General features: G+C 40.5%; 1 protein-coding gene across 2 annotated transcripts in view; it reads left to right on the forward strand.

Moving 5' to 3' along the window:
• The window catches only part of LOC109819576 (eukaryotic translation initiation factor 4G), an 11,746-nt gene extending 1,340 nt beyond the window's left edge, over positions 1 to 10,406 (forward strand). For both annotated transcript variants that reach the window (XM_020385335.1, XM_020385334.1), the window contains exons 4-11: positions 2,166 to 2,309; positions 2,551 to 2,618; positions 2,737 to 2,793; positions 3,869 to 5,095; positions 5,189 to 5,270; positions 5,364 to 8,229; positions 9,261 to 9,455; positions 9,530 to 10,406. In XM_020385335.1, coding sequence (XP_020240924.1) covers positions 2,166 to 2,309; positions 2,551 to 2,618; positions 2,737 to 2,793; positions 3,869 to 5,095; positions 5,189 to 5,270; positions 5,364 to 8,229; positions 9,261 to 9,455; positions 9,530 to 9,860 — 4,970 coding nt within the window. In that variant the 3' untranslated portion in view covers positions 9,861 to 10,406. The remainder of the gene's footprint in view (positions 1 to 2,165; positions 2,310 to 2,550; positions 2,619 to 2,736; positions 2,794 to 3,868; positions 5,096 to 5,188; positions 5,271 to 5,363; positions 8,230 to 9,260; positions 9,456 to 9,529) is intronic.

Here is a 10,406-nt window from a genome sequence, read left to right on the forward strand (position 1 = left end):
ACCAATAACACCAAAAAAAAAAAAAAACCACCCACCCACACAAGAAAAAGTATTTAAAAAAAACATCACATTCAACTCAGCTCCCATCATGGTCGATGCCCGAAACCTCAAGAGCATGATTTAGGGCCATGTTTACATGCTGACGGCCATTGCTACGCTGTCTACAATACCTAATTGATGGTCTCATTATTTACTTGATGGTCAAACCCTGTGATCTCGTCATCGGTGCTGCATTTCTTGTTAATATCCCTCTGCTACCATCGCAAGGTTACTTTTTTCAGTGTCAACTATGAGATTGGCCAGCCACTAGCAATGTTGATGAAGCTTCACCTTCTCATCTCCTCCCTTTCTCTCAACTTCATCAGAGGGGGCTGGGTCAATTCTCCTTCCCAACCGCCTCATGACTCCTTCCTGTCCACCCATTCCCCGTGCCACTTTCGCCTGCTTGAAAAACAGTGTTTAGCACAACAAGATTACCATCACCTATGATGAATTAAAAGCTAAACACAGGTTTGATGATGTGACTGCTGCCACTAACTATACTGTCAACGCTACCTCGATCTTGACCTTATGTCACGAAATCGTATTACCATGTGATGAATATGTAACACCACCTCATTGACGGACCCCTCCTTGGCTTCTTCTCACCGCGTCGACAATGTTCGTGTTGTTTTTGTGCTACCTTACTGATGCCAGTCTCAACGATCAATTGAAGTGCGATATCTATCTTGAAGCTGGTCCTTGCCATGACATCACTGTCCAAGTCCTCACTGCAACGGATAACTGTTGTGCACAGCCTTGTGCCAATTGAACCTTGTTTGAGCGCAATTCTTTCCCCGAAGTGGAGACCTCTTGGCCTCTCCTGTTGAGTTCCTTCTCATTGATGTCCTATGTTGTTCCGTTTCACTCTTTAGCCTCACGTGTAGAGCTCCTTCTCGATGTCAAGATCCTCTAGAAATGTCCTTCTTTGTTCTATCTAGTCTTTCTGGCTCTATCTCATTGTCGGTTCTCCCTGCTCAGCTCATTTGATCCATGATCGTGACTTGCACTTTTCTCCAGGATGAGTTCCTTCTCTCCATGAATTCGATATCAATCACTGAGATTTCCTCCATAAAGTCCTCAAATACATATCCTTCACTATGAATCTTGTTGCATCTGAGTTTTTCTCTGTTGCTGTCCTTGGATTCTTATTTTTGTTCTGTCTTGCCAGTGTTTAGTTTCTATTATCGATGTACTTGGTTCCTATCCTTCAGTGTTGATCTCAATGGTTTGAAGCTTTCTTTGTTTGTCTAGCTGGGTGTGACTCTTCCGTCAAGGCTCAACTATTTTTCAGTTTGGTACTTATCCAATTTCTCTGACATTGCTCCACAATGAGTTTGAGGGGATGTTAACTATAATATTTGCCATTTGTAAGTGTTTCCTTTATTATAGTGTTCTTTTATGGATTCAGATCTTCTCCACTACCAAAAAGTAATGGAGGGACCACTATTATTAAATCACACGTTGATTTATTTAATGAGCGGTTGTGATTTGAATTTGAGTGTAAATTAGGAAAACAATGTAATTCATGGGGGGTGTGGTGAGTGTTAGATATGGAATGAATCACAACCATCTATTACATAAGTCAATGGTGATGGTTAATGTAGTGGTCTCTCCACTACTTTTTTGCTAGTGGAGAGGATTCAAATCCTTCTTCTATTAAAAGAATTTCCCTTTCATAGAACTTTCTATAGATAACTTACAATATTTGTATGTATACAAGGAATTACCACCTTCCATAATTTGTTAACAAGAGGATAAATTTTTTCTTCTATTCTTGGTATTTGTACTGATAAGTGGAGCTTAAAGACATCCACCTTTTTACCCGATAATTTCTGATATAATATCTTGAATCACAGTTGCTTATTTAGCTTCTATATTTTTTTGAATCATCCTCAGAACTTTTACTGAGATCAGGTGATTAATTATATTCAGATTACATTTGTCTAATATATTTAAATGGATTGGTTGCTCTCAGATTCTTCACATGGTGATAGTATTCTAAATTTTCTTCATTTTGTGTTAATTTGTCTACAAGGTTATTATGACTCTAGGTCAGTTGCACATGTAAAGATCTCAAATTTATTCTTAGATGCTCTAGGCTTGATCTTATTTGTTTTTCGCAGGTCCATCTGCTTCATCAATGCCAAGTGTTCCAAGACCAGATGATACATCTGCTCTGAGGACATCTCGGGCCCTTCCAAAAGCTCCATCTTCACGGCCTGCTGTTGGGGTTTCAGATTCTGCGCCACCAAGCACACCTGTCAAAGGTACTTTTAGAACTGCAATTGTTTCATGTTGCTGAATGGAAGACTATTGGTGTGTGTCCATAAGCTATGCTGTTTACGTAGCGAAGCATATTCTTCGCACCAAGGGTCATGCTTACTTCCTTTGAGAACACAATTTAATGTGTTTCACAAAACTTTTCGAATATTTTAGTTCAGATCTTTCTCACTGATTATTTGGATTGTTGATTTTTAATGTTATCCTTTTATCATGTTGTTTCATTAGGAGATGGGACAAAACCATTTGCTCTTCAATTTGGGACTATAAGTCCTGGCATTGTGAATGGATTGCAGGTTAATTCCTGTTATCTAGTTTTTGGGAAAATTTACGTTTTTTTACACTTATTTGCTTTGTTTTTCTGACTTCCCTTATTTGTTTGTGATTGGTGCAACATTTATTGTGATTATGTAGATTCCTGCTCGGACCAGTTCAGCACCACCAAATCTTGACGAACAGAAGCGAGACCAGGTATACTGGTTTGTTGTTGATGTGTTATCTTTTAATTTTTCTGATGAAATTTTCTGGGAAGTTGGTTAAATTAGTATGGGATCAAATTGGTTTGTTGTTGATGTGTCTTGTGTGTATACATTAAAAGATAGGATAAGAAATGAGTGCATCTGTAGTAAATTAGAGGGTGCGCCTATTGAAGATAAAATGAGAGAGAATAGGTTAAGATGGTTTGGTCATGTACAGAGGAGACCCCTTAGTGCACCGATTAGGAAAAGTGATAATATTAGAGTTAATGGGGCTAGAAGATGTAGAGGTCGACCCAGAATTACTTGGTCAGAAGCAATTAAGAAGGATATGATTAAGACTAACATAACGGAGGAAATGACCCGCAACAGGACGGAATGAGAAAATAGGGTTCATGTAGCCGACCCTAAACATTTGGGATAAAGGCTTGGTTGTTGTATCAAATTGGTTCGCTTTCACTACATCTTTTGTCAGGGATTGGTGTGAAATACTATCCCTTTTCGCCAGTTAGTTATGAAATTACTAGACATGTTTAGGATGAAGTGTCACGGCATATATGATGTTTTAATGAAATTTTATTTGTTGATGTGACTAGAGAAGGGATACTTTATAAAGAAGAAAAGGGGAGAGAAAAATTGGAACATATAAGATTCAGAATTGGCATGATACAATGGACGTGTGGACATAGCTTTAATTCAACTACAGTCCAAAGTTATGGCAACAAAATACTTATTTTTGCTAGTTAGGATCAGCAGGCATCATGATGATGCAATCGACGATGTTGTTTTTAGAGCTAATTCAAGGTGGTTAAAGTCGACTTACTTTTGTTGTACAAACCTCACTTCAAGATTGGTCTAATGAATGGAATGGACCATGTATGTGCTAAATGTAGAGAAATGCTTCATATGTCCTGCCCAAATTTTAAGATAAAGACTTCACTTTTTTGCTATTTAATCTTCACATGCAGATTGATCTGTGATATCACGTGGCATGCATAACTATGACATTTCATTTTCTAGATCTTTTTCCTTGTATAAAATATCTAAGCTGTTGTTATTTTATAATGTAGGCCCGTCGTGATTCATTCAGGGCTGTGCCTACACAGCCTATACCACCTTGCCCTAATAAGCAGCAGCCACAAATAGAAAGAAAGGATGTGCCTGGCATTAACCTGCCTCCTAGCGGGGAGTCACACCCTCCTTCCCAGGCAAAGAGAGAGGTGCAACAGCAGATTTCATCTGCGCCAGTTCCACCACCGCCAAAGTCTGCTGCGCTACCTATTCCTGGAATATCTATGGCAATGCCATTTCAGCAACCCCCAATTTCCATGCAGTTTGGTGGCCCGGGCCCACAACAAATGCCTATGACTTTGCCCATAGGAAACGCCCCTCAAGTACCACAACACATGTTTGTCCATAATCTTCAGTCTCATCCTTTGCCGCCTCAGGCGATGATTCACCAGGGACAAGGCTTGGGTTTTGGACCTCATATTGGTCACCAACTTGGTCCACAGGGGAACCTTGGAATTGGTATTGCTGCGCCACAATTTGCTCAGCAACAGCAGCCCAGAAATTTTGCAGGTCCTCGTAAAGCCACTGTAAAAATTACTCATCCAGAGACCCATGAGGAGGTGAGGCTTGATAAGAGGACAGATTTGTATACTGATGGTGTCTCATCAGGACAAAGACCAATTAATAGTTCAATGCCGCAATCTCAGCCTATTACATCATTCACTTCCTCACATTACTTTCCTCAGATGCAACCAAATTCATATAATCCTCCACCAATCTTCTTCCCTACTAGCACATCGGTGGCCACTGGTCCTCAACCTTCAAGATTTAGCTACCCAGCTGGACAGAGCGGGCAAGGAATTTCATTCATGAACCTGTCACTCCACAATTCTGTGCCAGTAAAGTCAGAACCTTCTCAAGCTACAGCCCCATCGGCTCCAGTACAAGGGTCAGTTAAGCCAACTGCTGTTCCAATTGGTCAAAAAGTGGGGGCAACTTCAGTGACTATTAGCATGCCTGTTAGCAAGGCTGAACAACCTAAGTTGTTAAAGCCAACTGGGGAAGCGACTGTCATCCATCAGCAAAGAGACAGTGAAATACCAGCAATGACTGAAAAATCTTCACATGGAACTTTATCAGCTCCAGTTATTTCTTCTGGGGATTCCGGATCTGCTGAATTAGCGACTGATGGTAAACAAAGAGAACCTATTATAGGATCAGATTCCTTGAAGGATCACCTGGAAAAACCTAGTAAAAAGGATTTGAGGCCATCTCAGCCACAGCAAGTATATCTTGATCTTTTTATTTCTTTTATTCAGTTCTGTATTATGCTTCTGTTAGTTCTTCTTCTAACTCATTCACTTATTCAATTCATGCAGATAGATGATTCAGCCTCTGAAATTACTAAGACATTGTCTTCAATAAATATTTCCAAGGATGGAAGTCACGAAGATGTAAATGGTAGGCAATTCACTGAAGATATTAAACATATCTGTGAATATATGATGAAAAATGTGTCAACCACTGCAACTAACTTGCCTTTTTGTGGTCTAGAACATAGTGTTAGTACTCAAGCCCAAACTGGTGAACCAGTCGAAAGCAAAGATATACCTGCTAGTTCAAGTTCTGAAGTTATCAATGGGGAGGAAGCATCGCAAGTTGTCCTCATAAGCTGTTCTGGTAGTGGCAGTATTCCAATCAAAGAAAAGGTTCCTTCAAATGCAAGTGGTCCTGAGATAGAGGAAAACCTATCTAAAGATTTGGAATCTACCGTACTTCAAGGGGATAATGCTTCTCTGGAGGACATATGGAATAAAAAGGGGCCAGGAGAGTCACAAAATGGAAGATCTGATGAAGTATCTGAAGTCTATGTTCTGGATAGTAGTACTGCGAAAGTTCATCCAGTTCCTACCGTCGGAGAATCTTCTGAGGATGTAAAGACAGTTGTTTTGGTTAAAAAGGAAGAGACTGGAACAAATAATTCAGAAAAACTAACCGACTCTGCAGATGTTGGAAGGACTTCGAATACAGTAGAAATACAGGATCCTGCAGAAACTTTAGAGCTTACAAAGGCTTCTAGCAGTGAGAAAGGCATGCTTTCATCTCCACGTAGAATTAACAATGGACTAGAAAAAACTGGTAGTCATGATGAAAAAACAGGCAGTCATGATGTTACGGAGGTGCCCAAAGATGGTCGAGCTTCCTCTCTGACATCTGGCCCCAAGGATAAGCTCCCTCTTGAGTCCATTAAGGCAAAGTCTGTTAGTGGAAAAAGGAAGAAAAGAAAAGAGATATTATCAAAGGCTGATGCTGCTGGAACTTCTGATCTATACAACGCATACAAAGGTCCCAAGGAAAAGCATGAACTTGCAATTACTTCACAAAGTGTAGAGACTTCTCTAAGAGTTGATGGGGGAAAAGTAAATGCAGATAGTCCTGATAAAGATGCAATTATAACTGAGGAACATGCGCAGAGTATAGCTGAAGTGGACGACTGGGAAGATGCGGCAGATGTCTCAACCCCAGAGGTTAATGATGTAAATAAGCATCTTGATGATGATGAAAGTGAATCTAACGGCACAAAGAAGTATACTAGGGATTTCCTTTTAACATTTTCAGAGCATTGTACTGATCTTCCTAGTGGATTTGAGATCAAATCAGATATAGCTGATACTTTGATGAGTGTTCAGCTGGGTAGCTCTTATGTTGTCAATCGTGATGCCTATCCTAGTCCTGGAAGCATGACCAATAGGTCACCGGGAGTTTCTCGAAGTGATCGTCGAGGGAGTGGCATGATGGATGAAGACAGATGGACCAAAGGGCCTGGTTCTTTTCCTCTGCGTATGGATCTCCCTCAGAATTTTCGTCCTGTTCAAGGTGTCGCTCCTGGGGTTTTAAGGAATCCACGTGGTCAGCCACCAAGTCATTTTGTTCCAATTTTCCCTATGCAATCGCTGGTACCTCAGAGTGGAGCAGGACGCAATAATTCTGATGGAGACAGGTGGCGTCAAAACAATTCAAGAGGTTTAATGCCTCCTCCACAGACACCTTTGCAAGTTATGCACAAAGCTGAGAGGAAGTATGAAGTAGGTAAAGTATCCGATGAGGAACAGGCAAAGCAGAGACAACTTAAAGGAATTCTAAATAAGTTAACACCTCAGAACTTTGAGAAACTCTTTCAGCAAGTTAAAGATGTTAACATTGACAATACTGTTACTCTTTCTGGTGTCATATCACAAATATTTGACAAGGCCTTGATGGAGCCAACTTTTTGTGGAATGTATGCAAACTTCTGCTTCCATCTTTCTGATGTATTGCCTGATTTCATGGAGAATAATGAGAAAATTACCTTCAAAAGACTCCTTCTGAACAAGTGTCAGGAGGAATTTGAAAGAGGTGAAAGAGAGCAGGCTGAAGCAGATAAAGTTGAGGAGGAAGGTGAGGTCAAGCTTTCTAATGAAGAGAGAGAAGAAAAAAGAATCAAGGCACGGAGGCGAATGCTTGGAAACATTCGATTGATAGGGGAACTATACAAGAAAAGAATGCTAACAGAGAGAATAATGCATGAATGCATCCAGAAGTTGCTCGGGCAGTATGAGAACCCTGATGAGGAAGATCTTGAAGCCTTGTGCAAATTAATGAATACAATAGGGGAGCAGATAGATCATGCTAGGGCTAAGAAACAAATGGATGGATATTTCGACACATTGGCGAAGTTATCAACCAATCAAAAATTGTCTTCTCGGGTCAGGTTCATGCTGAGGGATGTGATTGATTTGAGGAAAAATAGGTGGCAGCAGAGAAGGAAAGTTGAAGGTCCAAAGAAGATTGAAGAGGTACATAGAGATGCAGCGCAAGAACGGCAATCTCAAACAAGCCGGTTGACTCGTGGCCCTGGCATGAGTTCTGCTTCAAGAAGAGGGCCTCCTGTTGATTACAGTCCTCGAGGATCCTCAGTATTACCCCAAGCTGGTGGTATCCGTGGATTACCTACTCAAAGTCGTGGTGGTTATGGTATGCAGGATGTTCGCCTAGAGGACCGCCATCCTCATGAAAACAGAACATTGTCAATTCCACTGACTCAGAGAAATATTGACAATTCAATTACCCTCGGTCCACAAGGTGGTCTTGCGAAGGGGATGTCTATTAGAGGACAGCCATCAATATCAAATGTTCCTGTGGTTGATGCTCCGCCATCAGGTCCAAATGGTTACAATGCTACACCAGAAAGAGTACCTTATAGCCCAAGAGAAGATGCAATGTTGAGTTATGTGCAGGATAAGTTATCGGATAGCCGAGAGTCACGGATAACAGATCGTGCTTCTGACAGATCTGCACCAACTGCTGTACCTGTTGGAAAACCTTTGTCTGAAGAGGTCCTACAGGAAAAGTCAATATCAGCAATAAGGGAATTCTATAGGTATGTACAACTCTATCTACTTGTCCTGACAGCTATTAGAATGTTTGTAATCGGCTTACAATGAAACACCACAGTTTTGAGCCTTTCAAGTTTGCTTGGTTGGGGCGGGAGGTAAGTTATGTCGTTCTGTATGTGGTGGGTGTAAGCCACCCCCACATGATATTCCATGGATCATGTGATCAAACGGATTTGCTGAAGTTCACATTCTTAGAGACAATATCCTATCATTTTCAATTGCATGAAATTATTTCATTACTGAGTAGTTTATCGTGCATCTTTCAGGATAGAGCTATCAATTATATGATATTATAGGTTGATGTTGGGTATTTTTAATTTATGTCATTTATGATTCTGTAGATAACGCTAAATGGTAACTGTTGTCTTTGGCGTGGCCAACTCAGTTGCCTAGGTAGTGCGTAGCTATTCTGTATTAAGCTGTTGGCTCTCTGCTTTTATTGGCTAGGAATTTTTTCTCAGTTCATGTGGCATCGACACTTTGATATCTGTTAATGTAAGCTTGCTGAAGTTACTAGCCAACCATTAGCTTAGATTTGATATAGTGGTTATTTGACAAGCTATCCAAAGTTTTAGGTCCTAGGTTCTAATGTTATCATGTGTAATTGAAGGTATATTATATTCATATTTATTCTCCAACGCGAGCAAATCATTTTACCCTTGAGGCCCTTCCACATAATGAAGAGCTCATATGAGGGGAGCGTTGAGTTCCCTCGAGATCCATCCATCAGCCCACAGCCCCACACAGCTTAAATTTTTGAAAAAAAAGGTAATTTGATGATAGGTATTTTGCATATATGCCCCTCGAATCTGCCATATTTGCCCATTTAATTTCCAGGTATAGATATCTAATTTGAATTTGCCACATTGGTTTTTTTATCCCTCAATTATGAATATCAATTAAAATCATACACAGGCGAGAGTTACAAATATTTTTGACTTCATTTGTGTGAAAAATGTTATGCTTGTATTTTTCTTTGAGATTGTATACTTACAAATGTCATCCTATTTTTCAGTGCCAAGGATGAGAAAGAGGTGGCTTTGTGCGTAAAAGAGCTTAATGCTCCCAGTTTCTATCCTTCAATGGTGTCACTCTGGGTCACAGATTCCTTTGAGAGAAAAGACCTGGAGAGAGATTTGTTGGCTACTCTTCTTGTTAATCTCTGCAAATCTCGAGATAGCTTACTCAGCCAAAACCAGCTCAGTCAAGGGTAAAGCATAATTTCCTTGCAACCAATGATTTCGAGAATAAATTCGGAAGTTTACATCTCGTTTATTTTGACAGGTTTGAGTCTGTACTCTCGTCTTTGGAGGACGCAATGAACGATGCTCCAAGAGCAGCTGAGTTCCTCAGCCGCATCTTTGTCAAAGTGATATTGGAGAATGTTGTTCCTTTAAGAGATTTAGGGAAGTTAATTCATGAAGGCGGCGAAGAGCCTGGACGATTACTTGAGATCGGGTTGGCTTCAGAGGTCCTTGGCAGCGTCCTGGAGTTCATTAAAGTAGAGAAAGGAGAGTCCTTTGTGAAAGAAATCCTTACCAGCTCCAAACTTCGGTTGGAGGATTTTAAGCCGCCACATCCTATTAAATCAAAAAAACTAGATGCATTTCTTTAGGTGGTAGGAAATACTCTCTCTCTCTCTCTCTCTCTCTCTCTCTCTCTTTTGGGGGCTCCCGGTAGGTTCTTGTTTTATAGTAGTTTTTTTTTTTTGTTTTTCAAATGCCTTGATATTCTTTGGCAAGTCTTGAACTCTGGCAGATGGAAACATAAGAGGGGAGGTTTCTTAGGCTTAGTACTGTTTTATTACTTTTTTTGCTGAAGCTATTCCCGTGGGCAATGGTAGCTTGAAATCCAAACTATTTATGCTCTACTGAAGCAGAGATTTATGGAAGTTACCGCGGTGGTATTATACTTGCACAAAATTCCCCAGGTCGAGCCAAATCATTTCCTGAATTCGCCTGATTCACCCGGATCAATGAGTTTTTTCGGGCCGTCCCGAGCGTTCTCTGGTGGGCCGAAACTGTTGGTTCTAACTATTCTTTCTTCGTCCATCGTGCGTGGAATAATTTTGAGCCCTCTTAACAGAGGGAGGCTAGCTGAACCAGTTAATTGTATGTTTTTTTGGACAAGGGATTGATCATGAAGTAGACCGTTCATTTCT

The sequence above is a fragment of the Asparagus officinalis genome, chromosome 8 (genome assembly GCF_001876935.1).
Source record: "Asparagus officinalis chromosome 8, Aspof.V1, whole genome shotgun sequence".
NCBI classification, from domain to species: Eukaryota; Viridiplantae; Streptophyta; class Magnoliopsida; order Asparagales; family Asparagaceae; genus Asparagus; species Asparagus officinalis.